Source organism: Saccopteryx bilineata, chromosome 6, assembly GCF_036850765.1.
Source record: "Saccopteryx bilineata isolate mSacBil1 chromosome 6, mSacBil1_pri_phased_curated, whole genome shotgun sequence".
Taxonomy (NCBI): Eukaryota; Metazoa; Chordata; class Mammalia; order Chiroptera; family Emballonuridae; genus Saccopteryx; species Saccopteryx bilineata.
Window position 1 is genome coordinate 183,442,374 of NC_089495.1, and position 26,186 is coordinate 183,468,559.

General features: G+C 45.2%; 1 protein-coding gene across 1 annotated transcript; it reads right to left on the reverse strand.

Annotated features, from left to right (window-relative positions):
* Nucleotides 1–7,158: 7,158 nt before the first annotated feature.
* PRNP (prion protein (Kanno blood group)) lies at nucleotides 7,159–25,239 on the reverse strand. The gene is made up of 3 exons (XM_066235106.1): nucleotides 25,097–25,239; nucleotides 21,470–21,560; nucleotides 7,159–9,574 (listed from the first exon to the last, which is right to left on the reverse strand). Exon 3 carries the CDS (start codon nucleotides 9,562–9,564, stop codon nucleotides 8,737–8,739), a length of 828 nt encoding a protein of 275 aa, XP_066091203.1. The 5' UTR covers nucleotides 9,565–9,574; nucleotides 21,470–21,560; nucleotides 25,097–25,239; the 3' UTR covers nucleotides 7,159–8,736.
* Between the last annotated feature and the right edge of the window lie 947 nt (nucleotides 25,240–26,186).

Sequence of the window (26,186 nt, forward strand, 5' to 3'; positions counted from 1 at the left end):
GCTGTGATGGTGGCCGTGGCTACTGACTTTACAGTGGTCAACTGTCCTGGTTTGCCAAGGATCTAGGGGACTCCCAGGACATGGGGTTTTTCAGTGTTAAAATGGGAATGTATGGGGCAAAGCAGGACAAGCTGGTCATCCTAATTCCAGATGACATTCCTTACACTTATCATTCTGAATTATAGTAGTTACTAGGTCCACCAGATCTTACTGAATTTTGAAATATTTAATGAGTGTAAAATTGTTTTGATAACTATATTTTAGCATTTGTTTCCCATGTAACCTCTGCATTTTATTTAAGTATTTAAAAACATTATTCTGATCCCTCAGCCTGGTCCTCAACTTCTCCATGTTACCAGATCCAGAAAGCACCCGAGCCTCTTAGCCAGACAAGCCTTCGACGATGCCATCGCTGAGCTGGACACAGGATTCCTATAAGGACTCCTCGCTCACCATGCAGTTGTGAGACAGCCGCACCCTCCGAGTGAGCGACCAGGAGGATGAAGAAACAGGAGAAGGCAACTGAAACCTCCCAGTCCCTGGCTCTTTCTTTTTTTTTTTTTTTTTTTTTTTTTGTATTTTTCTGAAGCTGGAAACAGGGAGAGACAGTCAGACAGACTCCCGCATGCGCCCGACCGGGATCCACCCGGCACGCCCACCAGGGGCGACGCTCTGCCCACCAGGAGGCGATGCTCTGCCCCTCCGGGGCATCGCTCTGCCGCGACCAGAGCCACTCCAGCGCCTGGGGCAGAGGCCAAGGAGCCATCCCCAGCGCCCGGGCCATCTTTGCTCCGATGGAGCCTTGGCTGCGGGAGGGGAAGAGAGAGACAGAGAGGAAGGAGGGGGGATGGAGAAGCAAATGGGCGCCTTTCCTATGTGCCCTGGCCGGGAATCGAACCCGGGTCCCCCACATGCCAGGCCGACGCTCTACCGCTGAGCCAACCGGCCAGGGCCCCTGGCTCTTTCTTCACCGAACACCCCCATCATCACTGATTCTTCTTGCCACTCACTGAATATCTAGTGATAAACCTATCTGTACGAGCAGCACAGCTACTCAGATTTGCCCCTCTACCTCTGAAAAGCAGCTTCAGCTAAATCTTCATGGGCACTGCTGGATTCATGGTTGCTCTGAGCCCACAGGACCTCCCTTTTCGAATTGTGCAGATGAGTGCATTCTGAATGAGACGTTTTATTACAGCTGTTGATCTTTGTGAAATCCAGGTGAAAGCAATAGTAAGTTTAGAAAGGAGAGGTAGCCAAAATAGGCTTCAGTGGGATTTAAATGGTCTATTTAAAATGAGCCGATAGTGTTTTGTTAAGCAGTACATGTTGTGCATGCAGAAATGAATTCACCCCTCCCACCTTTCTTCTGCTAATGGAAAACTGTTAAGGGAAGCTGATGCAAAGAGCTTCCCGATACACTTGCTCCTTTCCATCAGCTTTAGAATAAACTGTTAACACGGGATTTCAGCAGTGTCATGTGTCTCTCTAAATTATGATGCATGCAAACCTTCTTTTCAATGCAGTGCAGCTAACGTTTTGATACCTGCAACTTTTTTGTTTTTTGTTGCAATTAAGAATCATGGATATATATATATATATATATATATATATAGTTTGCTTGGTTTTTTTGTGTTTTTGTCTTTTTTTTGTTACTCTGGCTATTGTCCTTGTGTATCCTGAGAGTGCTGTGTGCATCAGCCCATGTCAATCCAGATGGGTAATTATTGAAACACCAGACTTCTAAATTAAATGTTTTGGAATTCAGTGGGTAAATAAATGCTGCTTTGGGGATAAAAAAAAAAAGGAAACAACAAAACAAAACATTATTCTGAACAGGGTCCATAGGCTCACAAAGGTCTGTGGCACAGAGAGGCATTTCAGCAGGGTCTTGATGTATAAATAGGAGTTGTCCAGATAAAGAAGAGGTCAGGAAGACATTCCAGGTAGAGGAAAGAGCATGAGAAAAGGAATGGAAGTGTCTTAGGGATGCCTCTAGGGACAATAAGGTAAAGATTCTTTTTTTAAAAATTATTTTATTTTATTTTTTATTTTTTTTCATTTTTCCGAAGCTAGAAACGGGGAGGCAGTCAGACTCCCGCATGCGCCCGACTGGGATCCACCCGGCATGCCCACCAGGGGGCGATGTTCTGCCCCTATGGGGCGTCACTCTGTTGCATCCAGAGCCATTCTAGCGCCTGGGGCAGAGGCCACAGAGCCATCCCCAGCGCCCAGACCATCTTTGCTCCAATGGAGCCTCCGCTGCGAGAAGGGAAGAGAGAGACAGAGAGGAAGGAGAGGGGGAGGGGTGGAGAAACAGATGGGCACTTCTCCTGTGTGCCCTGGCCGGGAATCGAACCCGGGACTCCTGCACGCCAGGCTGACGCTCTACCACTGAGCCAACCGGCCAGGGCCAAGGTAAAGATTCTTGATGTGTTTGAAGGAACCTTTTAAAGTTAGACATGGGAAACAATGGCTGAGAGCCGTAACTGCTGATATTTGTGATCCAAGCAACAGTTCCGTGGCTCAGAGTGGGTGATGGTGTGTACCAGGCAAGGCTCGTCAGAGGGTGGCGGTGGTGGCAATTTTGCGGTGGCAGTCTGCAGAGATGACTCCCTGGAAGAAAGACTATGAGGCCAGTCCTTGGAGAGAAGTGAGGATGGGCAGAGGTGGCCAGTGGAGGAATGGATTGCTACCGAGAGGGCTGCGAGGAAGGAAGAGAGGGAGACAGCTCACACCTTTGATGTGCTCAGTTTCCTTTCACAACCGTTTCTGCCCCGGGAGTTTTCCGTGTGTCTGGCTTTGTGGCCTGGGAGGAAGGACTAACACTTACTGAACAACGCAATATCTTTGCTAGCCCTGGATGCTGATCAGCCCAGGTGGGACAATTCATTTATAGGTTTCTAGTAGCAGTTGACAAACTACCTCCACCTCCACCATGAACATTTCTGATTTCAAGGGCTGACCGGGTTCTCTCGCGCCTTCACTATAGCTGCCATATGGAAACATCTTGTATTTCCCAACTGGACTTGAACCAATGTCCCTATCCCAGCTTCTCTGATATCCTGACCCCAAGCGGAGTGCCATGTAGCTGTGAGATGAAACACAGGGAAGAAGGATCAGGTATAAACACCTAAGGGAAAACCAGGTAGAAGGAGAACCAATGGAGGGAAAGCAAAAACATCACGTGTGTAATGCAGATGGGGCATCTGGTCCTTAAAGGATCCAGCAAGGGCTCTGAACAGGGCAAGCAGGTCAAGGTGAGTAAGACAAGTATGTAATATGGGCAGTTCGGAAGCTAACACTCAAATGAAGGCCTCCATTTTTTTAAGGCATGGTATTCACACTGCCCAGTTTTGCCGCAGACTTAGCTCATAGCAGGCAAGGGTGTGCCCTTACTGGTTTGCATAACTTTGCTGTGAGGTGGGGAAGGAAGAGCTGGCACTACATCCTTCCACTGGGCAGAGTGAGAAACTGGAAGAAATGCCTTCTTTGGGGCAAGGGGTAAAGTTTCCACCAGGGATGGAAGTGGTTGAAGTTCTGCATGATGAGTAATTCGCAATCTAGTAGAAAAAGATAATCATTAGATTCATCACAAAAAACTGGTGCATGAAGTAATTTCCCAGGACTCTCATTCATTCATTCATTCATTCATTCATTCATTCATCAAAGATCCATGTCTTATTTTGAGAAACCTTTGGTATTTAATGCTGAGTAAACAGGTCTGAATTTCTGCCACATATAGGTGACAGGTCTATTCACCTGGCAACAATTCCATCAGCTCTTGATACTTGCTGGTCTTAGTGTATTATCTCGCAGGACAGGCAAGCAGGTTTCAAACTCAATGAGTCTGAGTCTGTGGTTAATACAGGGGTGGGCCAAAGTAGGAGTATAGTTGTAATACAAATCAATAATACAATAATTAATAAATAATAAAACAAGAATGAGCTGTGTGTTTCATGTACTCACACCTGTAAATCTACTTTGGCCCACCCCTGTACTGATGTGCTCATCATTTAAAAAAAAAATTTTTTTAAAGATTTTATTCATTTTAGAGAGAAGAGAGATGGGGGTGGGGGAGAATGAAGGGGGAGGAGCAGGAAGCATTAACTCCCATATGTGCCTTAACCAGTCAAACCCAGGGCCTCAAACCAGCAACCTCAGCGTTCCAGGTTGACGCTTTATCCACTGTGCCACTACAGGTCAGGCTGTGCTCACTATTTTTATTTTATTTTTGTATTTTTCTGAAGCTGGAAACGGGGAGAGACAGTCAGACTCCCGCATGCGCCCGACCGGGATCCACCCGGCACGCCCACCAGGGGCAACGCTCTGCCCACCAGGAGGCGATGCTCTGCCCCTCCGGGGCATCGCTCTGCCGCGACCAGAGCCACTCTAGCGCCTGGGGCAGAGGCCAAGGAGCCATCCCCAGCGCCCGGGCCATCTTTGCTCCAATGGAGCCTTGGCTGCGGGAGGGTAAGAGAGAGACAGAGAGGAAGGAAGGGGGGGGGGTGGAGAAGCAGATGGGCGCCTCTCCTATGTGCCCTGGCCGGGAATCGAACCCGGGTCCCCCACACGCCAGGCCGACGCTCTACCGCTGAGCCAACCGGCCAGGGCTGCTCACTATTTTTAAAGACCAAGAGTGTCACATTACATTTCTCAGCTTTCAGTAATTTAGGCTTTGACCCGGTGACCACTGGGCCAAGTGTTTATAAACACAGTGGACACGAGGTTATTAGTGTTTCTGTACATTTTCCTGGAACACCTGTGAGAAAAACAAGTGGATAGAAATGTTCTTACAACCAATTACATCTCAAACAATGCCTAACTCTTCCCAACTCTCTCAACACTTCTATTATTAGGTGGGTAATTCTATGCTTTAAAAATAGAAACTTCATTGGGAATATGATTCACATACCATGAGATTCACCATTGCAATACAATCCAGTGATGTTCAGCAGATTCATAAAGTTGTTCATTGATTACCACTGTCTAATTTCAGATTACCACTGTCTAATTTCAGACTATCTTTATCACACCAGAAAGAAAGCCTGTCCCCCTCGGCAGTCACTTCTCATTTCCCCACCTCTCTCTAGCCCCTGGCAATCATGAGTCTACTTTCTGTCCGTATGGATTTGCCTAATCTGGATATTTCCGTTAAAGTGAATCATACAATATTTACCTTTTTGTGTCTGACTTTTTTCACTTGGCCTCACGTTCCCAAAGTTCATCCATGTTATAGCATGGATCAGAATCTCATCCAGCTCTTTGTGGTTGAATAATATTGTATGGTCTACTTCTCCCCGGAGGACACCCCTGCTCTTCCATGTCATGTTGTGGTTTTACCCTCCCATACTAGGAGATGACAAATGAGACAATGTTTCTGTTGTCAAGTTACTCTTCAGGTGATTTTGTCAGAAGTCAAGATGGCAGTTTTCAGTAGGCATTTTCCGTAAGTTGGATGAACAGAGCCAAAGAGCCTATCCTGCTTTATTCACTGAGTACATATCCAAGCATTTTCTGGGGAAGGTAGCAGCTAAAGCTGGTGGATATCAGATGTGTAGCAGAGTCACAATGGGCCTCTTACATGGGTGGCAGTGAAAAACCTTGCTCCTAAAATTCTCAAAGCTAAGAATGATCTCTGACTGATGGTACAGGGTGTGGTGGGATCTGGGCATGGCTGAGCATGTAATAATTTGTTCATTCTCTTCTTCATTCATCACAGGACAAAATAAAAGGAAATTCAGAGACATGCAGAAGAATGGGGAAATAGGGTGTTGGCTAGAAAGAAAATACAGCCTCCTTCCTCAATGGGCTCTCTGGTGTGCGGGTCTCGATGATGGGCAAGGCCACCTGGCACACAGCTGGGAGGTCCTGGACAAGTGGGGCTCTCCTGTATGTTGGAGCTGGTGAGCGGGGCCATAGAGAAACCTGAGTGGACACATTCCATGTGTGGGCAGCTACTGTGCACAAGGAATGGGCACGCCTAGCATTTGGAATTTGGCAGCATGATAGGATAGGCTCTTGCCAGGCTTCTATAACACCCACAGAATTATAGCTGACACTGCTTGATTTTAACTCAGTGTAACTCAAAGCTAGGTGTGTTATTTGTGTGTTGCAGGTTATTTGTGTAGGAGGCACATTATCTGGCTTAGGGTTTTAGATCTCCCGAAGTATGAGCCAAACTAAACAAATTTGGTTATCATGAAACTACTTTGTGCCAGCCATGGGGCGTGGGGGCAGGATTTCAGGCACTGGGCCTGGAATGGAAGGCTTTGTTTGCTTTACAATGGGCACTGAGGGAGGAACCTTTGACAATTCTAAGTGGAGTGGTGGGCAGTGGTCCAGTCCATTGAGGATATAATGTATCCAGCATTTTTATTAGAACCCTGGCAGAGTGTGTGAATATAGTGCCCCCCAAGGCACTGGCAGTCCTGGGAATGCCTTTGAACTGTGTTGAGTGACACTGGCACACTGTTGTAACATTTCTAGGAAAATGGTATCATGGACTGATATGTGTCCCCACAAAATTCATATGTTGAAGTCTTAGTCCCCTATACCCCAAAATGACTATCTGGAGATAGGGCCTTTAAAGAGTTCAAGTTAAAATGGGGTGGGCCTTCATCCAATATGATGAGTGGTGTCCTCATAAAAAGGTTAGAACACATGTGAAGATTAGGAAGACTGCGGGGAGATATAAGGGAGAAGACGGCCATTTACAAGCCCAGGAGAGAGGCTGCGAAGAAACCAACCTGCCAACGTCTTCATCTTGGACTTCCACGCTCTGGAACTGTGCGAAAATGAACTTCTGTTGTTTAAGCCACTCAGCCAGTGGAACTTCATGTGGCAGCCCTAACGAGCCATTAGAGACGGTATAGTCAGCAAGGAAGGCAATGAAAATGGGGCCCTGTAAGTTCTTCTGAAGTCACTGGGTTAAGTAAGGGTGCTAAGGGTTGGAGTAACTGAAAATTGATCTTTGCCCAATACAAAATTTAAGATAATGACTTTGCGTTTATTAATGCTAGTTTTCAGAGAGGGAGGAAGGGAGAAGAGGGCCATCTGCCAGGACAGTTAGGTGGGCACGCTGGTGGCTCCCAGGCTGGGGGCTCCAGCAGGTAAGCCACGCTCTCGTGACTACAACTACAGACTCCACAGAAGGCGCTCAGCTCAGCTCTTGTTTAATTGTAGTCAGATAGTAAACATTTATAAATTTTTTATACAACAAAACAAAGTACATGCAAAGTTACAAATATAGAAAATATAAAGTACATGCATATTTCAAAGACCACTTTGGATCCTTATACAAAACTATTCAGTGCACATTGTAAGCCTAAGGACCACACAAAAGGGTTTCCCACATATTAAGTATTTAGTACCTTACAAAAACAGGTAATGCATTAGATACTTCAGATGTTAACTGCTCTAACTAAAATTTCTAAGTTTCTCATATGCAATATACATGTATATATTTTTTTACATAGAATACCCACACAGTACAAGCCAATAACATTGCGGAGTAGTAATATAGATCTGCTAGGTGACAATATTGAAGGATCCAGGGCATAATTTGAATTTAAATAACAAAGACGGAAGTTCTTTTTCCACTCTGAATGGATCTGGATTATATTTCTGTCATCTCCAACCTAAGATTTCTTTTTTGGATTGATGCCTTATTCTTCAATTCAGAGATGGACACAACCTAATTCTGGTTTTTAACAATTATAAGAGAGCAAGGAGGAAATGCAAAATTCTTCATATACCAATCATTTTTATCTCCTAATCTATGATAACAATGTTTTTACAGCTGCAGCTTCCTCTGTATTAAAATCTCCTGGCTTGACCTAATATCTAAATTAATGAACAAAGGAGGTTTTTTCTTAGTGTCCAGAAGGTAATTTCACTTTTAATTGCCTTAATTATCTACAGTTTATGTTCCTAAAGAAAGGAATGCCACACGTAGGTACCCTCCAAGGGCACCACTCCCAAATATTGGATATTTTTAGTCCCCAAATTCTTTCATATTGTGTTAGTTACGTTCATTCCCTATGAAAATGTCCTCTGCCCAGAGGTCTAGTGTTGCATGAACATTTATTCTGGATGCAATAGCTGCTGTGTAACCTGTACTGCAAAATGCAAAAACACTGTCACAGTTCTCTGCAGACACAGCACACACACTCTCTAGCAGGCTGACCTGTGCCCAAGAGCTCAGGATTTCTAGTTTTGTTTTTTTGAATGAGTATCCTTCCAAATTTGGCAGAAATGCTGTTGAAACAGGCAAATGCAGTCAGGTTTTCTTAAATGAGAAAACATGTCCAAATTGCTACAAAACCAGTGCTAACTAAGATGAGACATTAGTGCGCTGTGCTCTAGTGGGGCAAGGAGCAGGAGGTATGTAGGCAAAGGTAATTTAGAGACTGTTTGGAGGATATTTTAGCCTCAATCTGTTGCACTAGACAAAAAATAAGCCTAGATCATGGAATGATTATTTGCTGTTACACTCTTACTGGTCAGTACTTGCAGTGGCCCAGGAAGGGCTCAATCAAACGGGGCTTGAATACATAGCATGCCAGGCCGGCTCTACATTTCCCCGTGCCATCAGTGCCAAGGGTATTATTAGCCTACAGGTGACAAAGGGAGAAGCAAGAACGAGACACTGCCATTAAAGGGCTGCAGGTAGATACCCCCTCCCCCAACCTGGTAAGAGATGAAGATGAAGATGGTGGCAACAGAAAGCCGCCCTCATCCTACTATTAGGAAAATAAGGAAGGAGAGGAGGAGGATGACAGGAGGGGAGGAGAAGAAGACCATGCTCGCCCCTCTTTGGTAAGCAGCTTCTCTCTGGTACTGGTACTGGGTGACGCACATCTCCTCCACCACGCGCTCCATGATCTTGACGTCAGTCTCGGTGAAGTTGTCCCCCTTGGTGGTGGTGGTGATCGTATGCTGCTTGACCGTGGTGTTGACGCAGTCGCGCACAAAGCTGTTCTGGTTGTTGTACTGATCCACAGGCTTGTAGTACACTTGGTTGGGGAAACGGTTTATGTTTTCACGATAGTAACGGTCCTCATAGTCACTGCCAAAGTGTATGACAGGCCTGCTCATGGCACTCCCCAGCATGTAGCCGCCCAGGCCCCCCACCACTGCCCCAGCGGCGGCAGCTCCTGCCACGTGCTTCATGTTGTTTTTCGGCTTACTGGGCTTGCTCCATTGATTGTGGGAGCCACCACCTTGACCCCAGCCTCCGCCACCATGGGGTTGACCCCAGCCTCCGCCACCATGGGGCTGACCCCAGCCACCGCCATGGGGCTGACCCCAACCACCACCTCCGTGGGGCTGTCCCCAGCCGCCACCATGGGGCTGTCCCCAGCCGCCACCATGGGGCTGTCCCCAGCCGCCACCGCCCTGGGGTGGGTAGCGGTTGCCTCCAGGACTTCCCTGCCCCGGGTATCGGCTCCCCCCACTGCTGCCTCCTCCTCCAGGCTTCGGTCGCTTCTTGCAAAGGACCATGTCACTCCATGTGGCCACAAAGAGAACCAGGATCCAGCCGCCGATGTGGCTTTTCACCATGATGACTTATCTGCAAAATGGAGAGGGTGTCAGAGTACCATGTCTATGTTGAAACCATTTAACGCTTGCTACGCAACTAATGAATGCAGAGCAGTGGCCTCGGCACCTCGGCGGTATAAATGCTCTCACTTTGTGCCTCTCCTTTCTAGCACTCATGACAAAAGTGACTCTTAAGTAAAGGGTTAACATAATGCTTGCTCCTTCTCTAAGGAAAATTTGACCTTAAGCTAATTTCTGGATCTGTTTCCTGGAAATTTGATAAAGATGGAATGCCAGCAACATTGCTTATGGTAAAAATAACTTCTGATTTATAAACTGCAACTGGACTGGGAAAACCTATAAACACCTGATGGGTTTGCCACCAGCTTGGGCTTTAGAGCAGTGATCCTGGCACCTGACACTCCTTGTGGGGACCCTGGAAGCTGTGCCCATAGGGTGGGGCCAGGGGCTTCTATGCCAAGGGGAACCTCTTCCCTACCAATGTGGATCTCACGCCCTTAAACCTGAGTAGTCACTGTGGGGCCTGGGGGGTGGAGACAAGTCCCGGCTGCTGGGTAGACTACTCCATGGCCCAGGTGTGGCCCTTATGGAAGTCATGGCCCAGGTGTGGCCTCTACTAATGTCTAGTTAGGAAGACCCTCAGGGGCTGCTGTGAAATGAGATAACTTTGTAAATAGTTGGTTTCTGTCTCTTCTCCCCTGGGAGAATGTAAGTAGGAAGAATTCTCTTGTTTGCTGCTATTTCCTTGGGGACTAGGGCAGTTCCTGGCACAGGGCAGGAACACAATAGATATCTGTTAAGTGAAGGAATTAATATCCCCTGAATAGATAAATGCCTACAACAATTTCCTCAAAGGAATACTTTTTTTTTTTGAAATAGGAGATATGCTGGATTTTGCAAATCCACGTGTAAATTCATCTTTTTCTCTGTAGATGGACAGACAGGTGGAGCTGCTTAAAGTGGGGTCAGAGTGCTGTGTTCACAAGATGTGCAGTCATTCACTGACGGAATGAGTTTTAGGTCAGCATGTCATGGTCTATGAGTGTCTGATTTTCCTCTAATTTTTGGCAGAAAAACCAAAACAAAACATGTCTTTTATATAAGGTCTTAGGAAAAAATCAAATAACCTAAATATCCTGGATGATCATTTATGCCCCTTTGCAGAATGTTTATTCATTCAATTAAAAGACATCTCCTTCCAGACTAAAGATCTCATTTATTCTATGTGCTCGGGCCCAAGGGCAGAGCTCAAAAGCACATAGCAGAATGATTATTAAACAGTTCCTATTGTACCCCACGTCAAACCACATGCTCTAAAATATCTTTATGTTCCATAAAACCAAAAATGGCATATGCTCTAATGCTGACGTCAAACTTATCCCCAGCAGTTTATCTTCATATAGAAGTGGTACATTCCGCCTGACTAGGTGGTGGCGCAGTGGATAGAGCGTCGGACTCAGATGTGGAAGGACCCAGGTTCAAGACCCCGGGGTTGCCAGCCTGAGCGCGGGCTCAACAACAACAACAAAAGCTCACCAGCTTGGACCCAAGGTCGCTGGCTCGAGCAAGGGGTTACTCAGTCTGTTGAACGCCCGTGGTCAGGGCGCATATGAGAAAGCAATCAATGAACAACTAGGGTGTTGTGGTGAAAGGCTGATGATTGATGCTTCTCATCTCTCTCCGTTCCTGTCTGTCTGTCCCTATCTCTCTCTCTCTCTGGCCCTATAAAAATAAATAAAAAAATAAAAATAAAAGTGGTACATACCAAGTACTAGAAAATTATTTTTCATAACCTTTAGAACTAAAGACTAAATTGGATAATATTCCAAAGAAGGATGAAACAAATAAATAAATTAAAATCCTGTTTATTTTTTTACTATCATGGAAATGTCTTGGTGAGCCCTGGCCAGTTGGCTTAGTGGTAGAGCATCGGCCCAGTGTGTGGATGTCCCAGGTTTGATTTTCGGTCAGGGTACCCAGGAGAAGTGCCCATCTGCTTCTCCCCTTCTCTACCTCCGCCCCCCCCCCACTCCTCTCCTGCAGCCATGGCTCAATTGGAGCAAGTTGGCTTGGGGCGCTGAAGAAGGCTCAATGGCCTCTGCCTCAGATGCTAAGAAGAGCTCAGATGCTGAGCAACAGAGCAACACTCCAGATGGGCAAAGCATCGCCCCCTAGTGGGCTTGCCAGTGGATCCTGATGGGGGTACATGTGGGAGTCTATCTCTGCCTCCCCTCCTCTCACTGAGTAATAATAAAAAAAGGATAAAAAAGAAATGTCTTCGTGGTCATAAGTAATTAAAAGTACATTTGAATGTTAGGAGCCAAGTTTAACTGCTTTGATCATGCCAATTTAGAATTTTTGGAGGCCCTTCGAGTAGGGGTCAGAGGGGCAGGGTCCTGGGACATGTCGACTGGCCTCACCCTTGTACCCACACCGCCTGGTACCACAGCCTCTGCAGGCCTCTTCTCCTGATCTGCTATGTTTACTCATGGGGACCAGTTCCTGGCCTCATGCTGCTCGTCCTGCTGCTCAGACACCGCAGGGAAGTAACCCAGGGCATTATCACCACCAGTCAGTACCTCCTAATCGGGAGGGGTTTGTGTCAACAACTATTTCATTCACTCCAATAAGCCAAACCCAGCCAACACCCTAGAGCTAGTCTTGAATTTTCTTTCTCATATGTGTTGACGTTATCAGCAGATCTTACCAGTCCATCTTGAAAACAAATCCCAAATCCTGAAATCTGTCCCATTTTCCAACACTACCATCCCAGCTGAAGCCTCCTCCATCTCTTCTACGGGAGTCTTTCAACAGTCTCCGCCAAGCCTTCCTGCTTCTGCCTGGGGCACACTGTATCTTCTCCACTCAGTGGCTTGACTGCTTTTCATACTCAGGTCACACCCTGCCACCCCTTCAGGTTCAGGATAAATTTTGCAAAACACCTTTTCCTGCAATGGTCAACTGGCTACCATCTTTACTCAGTTAAACCAACATTTACTTCACATGCCAAGCATCGTGGCGGAGTCTGGCTGGCTGGAGATGTTACCTGAAATGGTTGACAGGGGAGGCAGAGGAGGCTGGAAGGGGAGCTCTATAAGCTCAACTAGACAGGTGAGCAGGCGATAACACCACTCAGTAAAAGAGGCACAGAGAGGAACGTGGTCATCAGGGAGCCAGACGCAGAAGGCGGATGAGGCCACAGAGCACTCCGAGTGAAGACAGGTGGTGAGAGAGAAGACTGGCACGTCTGGGGCTCCCAGGGGGTTTCCTGGATGTGAAGCTTCAACGTGCACTGGAGAGGCAGGCAGAGGCCAGGCCTCATAAACAAAAGGCCTCATAAACAAGGTGAGCAGCATCCTGACTTGGCTAGGAGTGTTTACACCAGCTGTTCCTGCACTAATATTAATAGTGCTGCTCTCACTCTCAAGAGAGTCCCAGTTTGGATGCTAGGTTATACCGTTAGTCTAATTACAAGGCATGTCAAGTAGTCTGGACTTGTCCCTGAGGCAGTGGGGAGCTACTGAAGAGTTTGGGGTTTTCTTTTAGAAAGAACATTGTGGAGACTGGACTGGGGGCTGTGCGTGTGTGTTACAGGAGGGAGGTACAGAAACTAGTTAGAAGGGTGATTGAAGTAGAGGCAGACGATGGCCTTGGCCAGGGGATGGAGAGTAAATAGACGGCTTGATTCAGAAGGCAGCTTCTGGAGGGCTTGGTGTTTGGTGTGGAAGGTGAGAGACTGGAAGAGTTGAGGTTTCTCGACTGGGCAGCCTGTGGACAGAATGCAGGGGTGGAGCAGGTCTGAAGGGAGACTAAGGCGGAGTGTGACTCTGGCAATGCTGTGATCGAGCTACATGTGGGACAACAGATACCAGTAGGCAGCCTGGTGAGTCTAGAGTTGAATAAGGACCATGGACTGGAGAGACAGGTAACAGGGGACCAGAGTCATGGCATGTGTTGCTGATGAGTAATTTAGAATTGAATACCAAATTCAATTTGAAACTTGCTAGAATAGACTATTCTATAAATTATTAATATGTTCATACTAACAATACAGTCATAGACTATATTAAGACTAGACTATTTTAAAATCAGTGGAGAACAAAAGTGACATTTAATTATAAAAAGCATTAAAAATGATGATATTTTGAAATAGAGAATAATTTCTAAGGATAGGAGGGATTCAAAACTTACATGAGAGCTTGGAGAATCTTTCTGTTTGTGAGACAATAAGGAAGATCTTACTGTATTTAATCCAAACCTCTTACTCTACAAATGAGGCCACCAAGATTCAGAAAGGTCAAGTGACATATCCTTGATTACGGTGTTGGGTGGTGAAATTGCTGGGAACGGAAACTGGGTTTCTGAGTTCGTGGCTGTGCTATGACACTGATCATCTAAGATCCTCTCGATAAAGGGTCAGGTTGTGGCCCAGTTCTCTGGTACATTCCAGACATTAAGTATTTGATAAAGGTCAATACTTATTTATCACAAAAAAATTTACTCTCAGAAGACTAGGAATAGGAGGAAACTCCCTTAACTTGATAAAGGTTGTGTAACAAAAACAGCAAATATAATGAATAACTTTTGCATATGTTCCCTTTAAGATCAGAATAAGACAAGGATGTCCATCATCTCAGGACATATGCAAAGACAAGGAAGTAACGAGTGTAAGAGCTGCAAAAAAACACAGCTCCAGCTTTCATTATTTGCTATTACTGTATTTTTCACCCCATAAGACGCACCTGACCATAAGACAGGTTTTAAGGAGGGAAATAAGAAAATAATATTCTGAACCAAATGGTGTGCTAAAATATTTAAGAAAATACTGTATTTTTCACTTCGTAAGACACATGGGCATTTCCCCCTCCACTTTTTTTGGGGAAAAAAGTACGTCTTATGGAGCAAAAAATACAGTAACTTAATCATGTGCATAGAAAATCCTCCAGACTCAACAGAGGTAACATGAGACCCAGTACTAGAGCTCAGCAAGGTTATGGGATAGATGATCGACCTACAAAAATCAACACCACTGCTCTACACCAGCAATAACTGACCAGAAAACATTTTTAGGAAATACGACATTCACAAGAACAACTCAAACTGCAAAGAATCTAGATATTGGTTTAACTAGAAGAAAATAAGACCGGGGGAAAAAATTTTAAACTCTAATAAAGAACATAGACGATGATCTATAAGAATGGAAAGGGTCTTCCATAGTCTTGGTCAAGATAACTTAGTATTATAAAGATGTTAATTATTCCAACATGAACCTAAAATTTCAATAAAATGCCAATAAAAATTATAATCGGATTTTTTGAGTTCAATAAATTCACAAGTAGAAAGAAATGTCCATGAATAGCAAACTCAATTTTAAAATAAAAAAGAGGCCTGACCTGTGGTGGCGCAGTGGATAAAGCGTCGACCTGGAAATGCTGAGGTCACCGGTTCAAAAAACCCTGGGCTTGCCTGGTCAAGGCACATATGGGAGTTGATGCTTCCAGCTCCTCCCCCTGTCTCTCTCTCCTCTCTGTCTCTCTCTTTCCCTCTCTCTCTCCTCTCTAAAATGAATAAATAAATAAATAAATAAAAATAAAAAAAAATTAAAAAAAAAGACAGAATAGGAGACTGAGAGAAGTTACTGAAGAACAAAATATGATTAAAATAAATAAATAAATAAATAAATAAAAAAGAGGAAGGAATGTGCCCTATCAGACATTAAATTCTACTACAAGCCATAGTAATAAAGACTATATGGTTACAGTCTAAGAACAGATCAACAGACGACAAAGAGCAGACCAGCAAGTTCAGAGATAAGCCCCTGGATATATGCTATAGTGGGGCCTTGATATAGAAGGAATGAACACCACGAATCAATGAAGAAAGAAAGGTTTGTTTAGTAACCGCTTCTGGGGAACTGGATCCCTAGCACTGCATGTAAAAGTAGACTACAATAGATTACAGACTCACTTGTGAAAGGTAAAAGTAGGTTAGAGAAGAAGAAAATACAGGAGAATGTCTTTGCAATCTGGAGGAGTAGGGGAAGAACTTTTTAAACAAAAGCACAAACTGTGAGGTAAGTAATTGCAGAATTTTTTTTTTGTACTTTTCTGAAGCTGGAAACGGGGGGGAGACAGTCAGACAGACTCCCGCATGCACCCGACCGGGATCCACCCAGCACGCCCACCAGGGGCACCGCTCTGCCCACCAGGGGGCGATGCTCTGCCCCTCGGGGCGTCGCTCTGCCGCGACCAGAGCCACTCTAGCGCCTGGGGCAGAGGCCAAGGAGCCATCCCCAGCGCCCGGGCCATCCTCGCTCCAATGGAGCCTCGGCTGCAGGAGGGGAAGAGAGAGACAGAGAGGAAGGAGGGGGTGGGGGTGGAGAAGCAAATGGGCGCTTCTCCTATGTGCCCTGGCCGGGAATCAAACCCGGGTCCCCCGCACGCCAGGCCGACGCTCTACCGCTGAGCCAACCAGCCAGCGCCAGTAATTGCAGAATTTTATTACATAAAAATTAAGAATTCTTGTTCAATGCGATGAAGAACACCATGGACAAAATGAACAGAAAGGGCAGACAATGGTAAAAAAATATTTGTAGTATTTAAAACCAACAGAGGATTCATTTCTAGAACCAACAAGGAGTTCCTGCAAATTCCTACAAAGCAGTAAGAAACGTAATTCCTATAGAAAAGTGGCCAAAAGATATAAAATGATAATTTACAGAAGACAGAAACCTAAAAGGGTATGACGAGGTATTAAAAAAAATTAAGACTCATATAAAATGAGCCAAAAAATAATACATCACTTATACTTAACAGGTTAGCTAACAGAAAAAAAGAAGAAAGAGAGGGCAGGGATGTGAGAATATAGAAACCCATGTGACTATCAAAGGAGTGTGGGTGGTCAAACAGAAAGAGTAAAAATAGGCCCTGGCCAGTTGGCTCAGTGGTAGAGTGTCCACTTGGCATGTGGAAGTCCTGGGTTTGATTCCTGGTCAGAGCACATAGGAGAAGTGACCATCTACCTCTCCACCCATTTCCCTCCCCTTCTCTCTCTCTCTTTCTCTCTCTCTCTCTCTCTCCTTGCCTCCCACAGCCATGGTTCAAATGGTTTGAGCAAGTTGGCCCTGGGTGCTGAGGATGGCTTCATGGCCTTTCCTCAGGTGCTAAAATAGCTTAGTTGCCCAAGGAACAGAGCAGTGGCCCCAGATGGGCAGAGCATCACCGTGTAGAGGGCTTGCCGGGTGGATCCTGGTCAGGGCACAGGCAGGAGTCAGTCTGTCTACTTCCCTGCCTCTCAATAATAATACAATTTAAAAAAAATAGAAAATGTAAAAAAAAAAAAGATTATTGAATTAAAAACAAAATTTCAAAATAATAATAGAGATGAAAGTAGAATTTAATAAAACCCAGAAAAATACAGAATTTCTAAATAAAATCAACTATTTAAAACTGTAATACATAAACGCACACCACTAGAAAATACAACAGCTCCATGTTGATTCCCTTAGGAATAGAAGGCTTTAAATGGGTAACAACCTACTATACGTAACTTTGTTTTACGAATTAAAAATCTGTGTGAGATGGATTGCCTTTTTATTAAAATATAAATTACAAATATTGGCTTTACAATGAACTCATTCAACAAGTATTTAAGGAACAACTAGTATGTGCCAATTTTGAAAGAAATAGAAAACTTGAAGAGATCAATAACCACAGGAAAAATGTCAAAAATTATATATGATTACTTATTCTTTCAATATATGTCTTAAGTATTTTCTAAGATTCTATCATTGTGCTAGGGGCTGAGGACAGAATGGTTCATAAGGTTTTTAGCTTAGTGGGATCAAGGACCATAAAGGAGATGTGTCTGGAGGCTGGTGAGACACAGGGCAGTGTCCCGATGAGACTGGGTGGGTGAGGGCCAACCTACCCAGGGCCTTACTGCCATAAAGCTTCCATTTCACTCTGAATGCAGTGGGAACCACCAAAGGGCCTTAAGAGAGTAACATGATAGGGTTGCTTTAAAAAGATCACCCTGCGTGTTGTGTAAAGAAGACAATCTAGGGGACAAGAAAGGAAACGGTGAGATCAGTCAGGAAACGACTGAAGGAAGACAGGGGTGTGGCCTGGGATGATGCTGGTGCCCGAGGACTGCGAACAGAGGAGCCGTATTTTCCAGAAAGAACCAATTAAACTTGCTGAGAGAGTAGGAGGAGGAGTGAGAGTTAAACAGATTTGTGGTTTCGTAACCAGGCCAAGGGTGGCAATGCCATCTACCAAATTAGGGGAAACCAGTGGATGGCCATGTTTGGGAGAGAAAATCAAGAATTTCAGCATGGACACATTAATTGTGCTCTATGTATGAGATACTCAAATGGAAGTATCACTTTAGACAATTGTTAAAAGGATCTGGAAATTAGTAGATATAAGCATTTGGGCATCTTCACCTGAGAAGTAATGCTAATAATAGCCAAGGGTTTGATAAAGGTCAAGATTCAAACCCCAGTATCTCAAGGGCAGGGCTCTCTCTTACTCACCCAGCCTCCAGCAATACAGGGGCCAAAATCCAAGAGAAAATACCACCGAACTCATTTTAACATTTTAGTAAAAGTAGACTACACTGTGATCAATAAGGCTTATTTAATAAATACAAGGATGACTCAAAATCAGGAAATCTATTAATAGGTTAGGGAAAAAAAATAGATTCTCTGCAGATATTAAAACGTTTTCAATTAAAATCAACATCCATTCCTGATTTTTTTAAAAGTTGAAGCTGTTTTAATTGTTTCTACAGAACTAGAGGTAGTTCCCTTTCCATTATCAAGAATCACTACCACAAACACATAGCCCACATCCTATCTTAATTAACAAAGGAAAGGCAGTCCGTTAACAGAGTGAACGAGACAAGAAGACAAGCCATCACTGTTATTATAGATATGGAAGTTCTAACCAGGTCTGATTTTTCTTCCTGGAAAATCAACCAAAAACATCTCAAAATATATAAGTGAGCTCATTAGGGTGGCAGTTTTTGTAATCAATATATAACAAAACAGTCCCCAAATTAATTGGAATTAGTTAGAAGATTTAGCATGGAAAAAACTATTCCATTCATACTGGCAATAAGAAATTAAAAATATCTAGGAGTCAATCAAATATAAACAGTACTTATATGAGGTACACAATAAAATTTTAGTGAGATACATAATGTAAGACTAGAAAAAGAGAAGGACATACAATGTCTTTGACTTGGGTACACCAATACTGAAAGACAGCAATTCATTTTGAAATAATCCATAGTCAATATAATTTTAGTCAGAATTCAAAGGGGATTTCAAAGAATATGAGGAAATGAGACTCAAAATTCAGAAGACTGCAGAAACTATTAACAGAAGAAAATCTAGGGCACACGTGGCCTGCTAGGTGTCAGAACGCATTGTAAAGCTCCAGTAAATAGAGCACGTTCTTCTGTCACACGAGCAGAATGGTAGAGTAATGGAACTTACGGAAGGTACAAAAAAGATCCATAGCTGTCCCCAATCATCCTATTCCTGCATGTACACGGGTACTGAGTCAGAGCTGGTAGAAACATGCCCGATGGTTGTATGCCAGGGACTAAATTTCTGATACTTATAACACGTTCCAACTTGAAACTTAATTAAATTGGGAAGGGGCACTAAACAGCCCTGCCACTCTCCACCACCCTGAGGAAATTTCTCCAGCTAAGTAGAACTCCTCTGTCATACCACAGTCCCTCCTTATCCATGGGGCTACATTCAACGCCCCGAGTGGATGCCTGAAACCTATATATACATTCATACCTATGGTAAAGTTTAATCTATAAACTAGGCACAGTAAGAGACAATAACAACTGATAATAGAACAATTATTAACACATATTGTAATAAAATTTATGTGAAAGTGGACTCTCTTCTCTCACAGTACCTTACTGTATCGTACTCACTCTTCATGATGTGAGACGATACAAATGCCTATGTGGTAAGATGAAGTGAGGTGCTCAGAATGGTGTTCACTTTAAAACTCATGAATTGCTATTTCTGGGATTTGCCATACAGTATTTTCAGACTGAGGCTGACCACGGGTAACTGATGGGTTTTCACTACTACTCTGAGACTGGTTCTGGATTGAACAGGGCAAAGGGCCCCCCAGCCTGATCCATCCTCATAATAATCTGAAGAAGCTTTTTAAAAAAGCAACATTGCACTTGACCTGTGGTGGCGCAGTGGATAAAGCGTCAACCTGGAAATGCTGAGGTCGCCGGTTCAAAACCCTGGGCTTGCCTGGTCAAGGCACATATGGGAGTTGATGCTTCCAGCTCCTCCCCCCTGTCTCTCTCTGTCTCTCTCTCTCCTCTCTAAAATTAATAATAATAATAAAAAAAGGCAGCATTGCTGGAGCCTATCCCCCCAGGCCGGCAGCCTGGGAGCATCTGGTGATGAAATACAGGAGTCTATAAAACTTCCCAGGGGCCTGACCAGGCGGTGGCGCAGTGGATAGAGCGTCGGACTGGGATGCGGAAGTACCCAGGTTCGAGACCCCAGAGGTCGTGCGCGGGCTCATCTGGCTTGAGCAAAGAGCTCGCCAGCTTGGACCCAAGGTCGCTGGCTCCAGCAGGGGGTTACTCGGTCTGCTGAAGGCCCGCGGTCAAGGCATGTGTGAGAAAGCAATCAATGAACAACTAAGAAGTCGCAAGGCGCAACGAGAAACTGATGATTGATGCTTCTCATCTCTCTCTGTTCCTGTCTGTCTGTCCCTGTCTATCTCTGCCTCTGTAAAAAAAAAAAAAAAAAAAAAACTTCCCAGGGAATTGTACTCCTAGCCAGATTTCAGAGCTAGGTATTAGAAGCCCAACACTTAACGACATTATAATGCTTTCTATAAAAGGGCACACCACCCTTGATGTGATCACACAATACTGTGGCGGTAATAAGGAGAACATGGGAGAAAAAAAGATGAACAAATTCAGAAAAAATTTTAACTGGAAGAACTGCAGCACACACTGTTCACTCAAGGATGATTCTATAATGCTGTAGCCATCATCCCATTAGATACAGGCACGCTCTGAATGTTTAATACGTGCCAGCTCACAGTCGATATAGTTGCCTTGGAAGAGGAAATAAGATCTGAAGAGGGAGGATAGGTAAGTTAAAACTACAGCTTAGAGAACCTCTCTCCTCCTAACACCTTTTGTCAGGAGGTTGACAGTCACCTGCAGTGTTAATTTGGTGCAGAAATGTTCATTATTGTTTTATAACATTGTTTAAATGGTTGTTTCCTTATATAATTCATCATGGTTCTACAGAAAACTGTGGTTCTTTCTCAGCAAAATCAAGGTGATTTTTAAGAAAGTCTGATGCAATAGGGGTGGGGTATATATCCTTATATACAGGCCTCCAGAGCCGGGGGTTATGATCACAGCCTTTTCAGATCCTTCTTTTCCTTTTCTTCTTCTTCTTCTTCCTCTTTCTCTCTCTCTCTTTTTCTTTTTTCTTTTTGCTCGAGAGAAAGAGACAGGAAGGAAGAGAGATGAGAAGCATCAACTCGTAGTTGTGTCACTTTAGTTGTTCACTGATTGCTTCTCGTGTGTGCCTTGACTGGGGGGCTCTAGCTGAGCCAGTGACCCCTTCCTTGCTCAAGCCCGTGACCTTGGGCTCAAGCTAGTGACCATGGGATCATGGCGTTGATCCCGCGCTCAAGCCGGCAACCCTGTACTCAAGCTGGTGAGCCTGCGCACAAGCCAGCGACCTCAGGGTTTCAAATCTGGGTCCTCAGCATCTCAGGTCTTGCTCTATCCACTGCCCCAACACCAGCCAGGCCCAGACCCTTATCTGAGATGACTGGGGACTTTCAACCATCACAAGACCAAAAAGATTCCACAGGGTACGTACTTCTGTCGAGGCTCGGCTAAATTGGATTTGTGCCCCCAGGAAGACAACGCTTTGGCTTGGCTGAAATTGTTTTCAAATATATTCTGGAGCCCTTAAAAACAAAAAGGAAAAATGAGAATTGATAAATAAATCTTAGACAGGATTCCTTAAAAGAGAAGTTTAATATATGTTTCTAAGCCATTAATCAATCTATTCCAGTAAAAAATGGAAAATATTTGAAAAAAGAAAAGAGGTCAGCTAAAACAGCAGACATGACACTGAGCCTGCTCTCACACTTAGAAAACAGTCCATTTCATTTAAAAAATTATATTATTTAGAAAATCAGTACATTAACATAATTATAATCACCTATAATTTCTATTAAAACTTCCTTGTTTTTGCCTTTCCTTTCAGATTTTTCACATATGTATTTATTATAAGTAGATACATTATGAGTAAGTAGTGACATGCACTTGGACCTGTCAGTTTTTTCCCATGTATTACAGGATCTAAATCATGACCTCCGATGATTACATACACTTCTTTCAGTTAATATGCCATGATTTTTCTTCTTTTCTTTTCTTTTTTTTTACAGGGACAGAGAGAGTCAGAGAGAGGGATAGACAGGGACAGACAGACAGGAACAGAGAGAGATGAGAAGCATCAATCATCAGTTTTTCATTGCAACACCTTAGTTGTTCATTGATTGCTTTCTCATATGTGCCTTGAGCGCAGGCCTTCAGCAGACCGAGTAACCCCTTGCTCAAGCCAGCGACCTTGGGTTCAAGCTGGTGAGCTTTTGCTCAAACCAGATGAGCCCGCACTCAAGCTGGCGACCTTGAGGTCTCGAACCTGGGTCCTCCGCATCCCAGTCCGACGCTCTATCCACTGTGCCACGGCCTGGTCAGGCAATATGCCATGATTTCTTATCTACTGCTCTGCTGTTACACATTTAGGTGGTTTCTCAGTTGGTTCTAATTTTAGGTCATTCTGCCCCAAATATGTGCCCGCATAGGGCTTTTTATCATTTTTTTTCTTGTTTGTTCCTTTGCAAGTAAATTCCCAGGAATGGGATTTCTGGGTCATAACTTTTAACTTCTTTTTGTGTGTGTGTGTGTGGCAGAAACAGAGAGTCAGAGAGAGGGACAGATAGGGACAGGCAGACAGGAAGGGAGAGAGATGAGAAATCAATTCTTTGTTGCGGCACCTTAGTTGTTCATTGACTGATTTCTCATATGTGCCTTGACCGGGAAGCTACAGCAGACCGAGTGACCCCCTTGCTTGAGCCAGCGACCTTGGACTCAACTAGTGAGCCTTGCTCAAACCAGATGAACCCGCACTCAAGCTGGTGAGCTCAGGGTCTCAAACCTGGGTCCTCCATGTTCCAGTCTGACGCTCTATCCACTGCGCCACCGCCTGGTCAGGCATAGCTTTTAACTTCTTAATGCATAGCCTGATTGCTTTCCAAAGTTTGTCCAGGTCTCTGACCAGGTAGTTTTGTTGGTTGCGGTGTTGTCCTGACATGTCAAGGTTGTGGGTTCAATACCCGGTCAGGGCACATACAAGATACAATGAGTAAATCCATAAATAAGTGGAACAAACAACTCGATATTTCTCTTTCACTTTTCTCCTTCCTCTCTCTCAAATCAATACATTAAAAAAAAAATGTCTGTACTGATTCATAATGTCCCCAGTGGGGTGTGACTAGGAAAAGAATAAAGGTATACAGACTTTCACACAGGTGTATAGTTTTACACAGATGGTTGATCTTTAACAAATTCTGTAAGTGTATCATTTCCTCTATTTTATGAATGGACAATAGGAGGATTACAGAATTAGGTAACTGGTCCCAAGTCATGAAGTTAGCTGCAGAGCTATCTTTCTAACCCCAAAGCCCTGCCACCTTCCCAGATAACCCGAATATGCAAAGTTCAGGGGTTGCTGTTACTACTGTTAACATGTAAAATGATAATCCAGACTTGTTTAATTTGTACTTTATCCTGTAAATGATTCATCATTTCACCATTTATCTATTATAATCTTGACATTTTCCTTTCACGAGTATGAAAAACTTGTGTCAGGTACAAATAACACACAAATCACATGGCAGCTCTGCTTTCGCTCTGTTTCCAGCTCAGTCTGCACTGTGAGGGCTCCTCTGTGTCTGCGTAGGTAGATAAGAGTGTTCCTTTTCACGGATTCTTTTTTCTTCTTCAAATCTAAGTGAATTGTTAAGTTTTCCAGAAGTCTGGCATTGTAACTCAATTTTCTTTTCCACCATTTTATGATAACTTGATTTGTAAAAATCTCTAATCCTAAAATTTTCTCAAGGAAAGGGATACAGCTCAAACGTTCAGCACGTGGAGAACTACGGATCACACGTGACGCTGCGTACAAGGATAATTATGATCAGGGCAGTGGAATTGCATTCTGTTGTGTATGTATCTGGAGATGAGGAATAAAAAACCCGAACGCAGTGTGGCTTTGGGATGGTTAGGGTGCTGTGATGCTGGTGGGCTTACGATTTAAAAAATCTGTTTGCTATAGCTACCGAAAAGAGTAAACAGAAAAACAAAACAAAACAAAACAAAAAAAAGGGCAGTAATTACAAATTTCTCCCCATTGTTTAATGAACTAAACGGGAAAGAGCCTCCCGCACAGGTGGAGGAAGGTGGTTCTCCGAGGGCCGCCGCCCGGCCCAATCCATTCCCTCGGAGCCCCCGAGCTGGTCGAGTTCTCTCTTTCCAAAGGAGCAGGAAAGAAAGTGAAAAGCGAGGCTGCGGGTCTGCCATACCGGGGGCGCGCAGGGGACCCTCTGTCCCCGAGGGCCTGGACCAGTGCCGCCCGGAGACCCCTCCCCGCCGAGGCCCAAGGCGGGTGCTGGTCGTCTGGAGGTTGCCAGAGCCTCCCCAGGGACCGCCCTGGGCCCGTAGATGGTGGTTAGGGCAGCCTCTAGGGAAGAGCTCAGAGGCGGCTGGGCGCCCCCAGGAGTCCCCGGACTTCCCCCCGCGGAACGCAAGGCCGCGGGCAGCCGCCCTTCCCCCACCCCCGGGCATCTGGAAAGGCGGAGCCCGACCGAGGGCGTCCCTGTCCCGGCCCAGGCCTCTGCCCGCCAGCTCCGAGGGCAGAGGTTCTCCTAGCCCCGCGGCCCCGGGTTCTCCTAGCCCAGCGCCAGGCGGAGCCCGCTGCAGCCCTCCTCGAGCTCCCCCGCCGCGCAGCGCGGGGTGATCGCCCCTACTTCCCCGGACCCGGAGCTCCTTTGGCCCCGAGACTCGCCCATCCCGCTCCCGCCGCGGACGCGCGTGTGGAGCGGGAGAGGTCAGACACCTCGGAGCCACCTACATCCCTCCCGAGGAGACTCGGCCCGCGCGCCCCCCACTCCCGCTCCCCATTCCGAATAAAACGAGCTGTCCTAACCAGAAAGGCACAGCCCTGCTGCGTCATCGAAAAACAACGAGCACGCCGCAGGCCCCACGCGCCCCGCGCCCCGCGCCCGCGGTTAAGCCCCCTGCCACTCCCCACTGTCAGGGTCCGCCTCCGGGAGCCGGGTCCTCGCTCTCGGACTCCGGGGCGTGCCCGCGCGCTCCAGTTTTCAGACCCCAGCCCGCGTCCCCCGCTGGGACTTCTAAGGGCGACAAGGCTGTTTACCTGCTTCAGTAGAAGGAGCTCACAGCGCCGCGGCTGTCAGCGACTGGCGCGAGGGCCGGCGACTCGCGGGGCCAAGGAGGCGGTGCCAGGGGCGAGGGAGGAGACCGCGGCACTCGCGGGGAGGTCGGCGCGCGCACCAATCACCGCGCGGCCTCGCGCACACCCTGGCGCGCTCGGGGCCGGCCGCCGGCTATACTGAAAAGGTGAAGCTCTTCCAAACCCGGCGGTGGATCTGAGTCACCGGAAAAAACTGAGTTGCGATTCGATTAAACATTTATGTCAGCTGATACCTCCTGGTGTCATCACTCCCTGACGTTTCTCATTGACTATAAAAAATGGTCTCCGCCGTGAAATTTGGCCAAAAGCCTTGTTACATAATGGAATACTCGAGAAAATGGAACCTTAGGGAATGAGAAAGCAATTTATGGAACTTTGGTCACCAGAAATTTCTGAAGAGAAAAAAATTTTGCTACCCTGGACTGAGCTCAATATTTCTAAATTTCCATATAAATCATTAAAATGTGAGGCCCAGGAAGGACTCTGCCATCACTGGTTCTTTCATTTGCTCACTTCTGCTCATTATATGCAAAAGAGATGGTTTAGCCCTGGCCAGGTAGCTCAGTTGGTTAGAGCATTATTCAGATATGCCAAGGTTGTGGATAGCTCCTCAGGGTGCATACAGGAATCAGCCAATGAATGCGTAGATACGTGGAACAACAAATCGATGTTTTGATGTTTCTCTCTCGCTCCCCCCTAAAATCAATTAGAAAAAAACAACAACTAAAGAGATGAATTAGGTTATGATATTCATTAAGGAGAAAAATGTACTCCATTTAACAAGTGCACTCTGACATTACAGAATGGTGTATTCTTGCTCATTATTCCCGCTAAGAAATTAGGGCTTTGTCTCATGTAAAGGCTAGCCAGGAATGAAGTGATAAGATAGGTGGTGAAGTTAAGGGGACCATTTAAATTATTATCCAAACTGGGGTGCATTTGAGAGTAAAGGAGCATCAAAATTAAGTTCGGTCAAAGTAAATAGACCAGCACTGTTCTGAGAAAAAAATGGGACATTTAGTCCTCTTGTTAT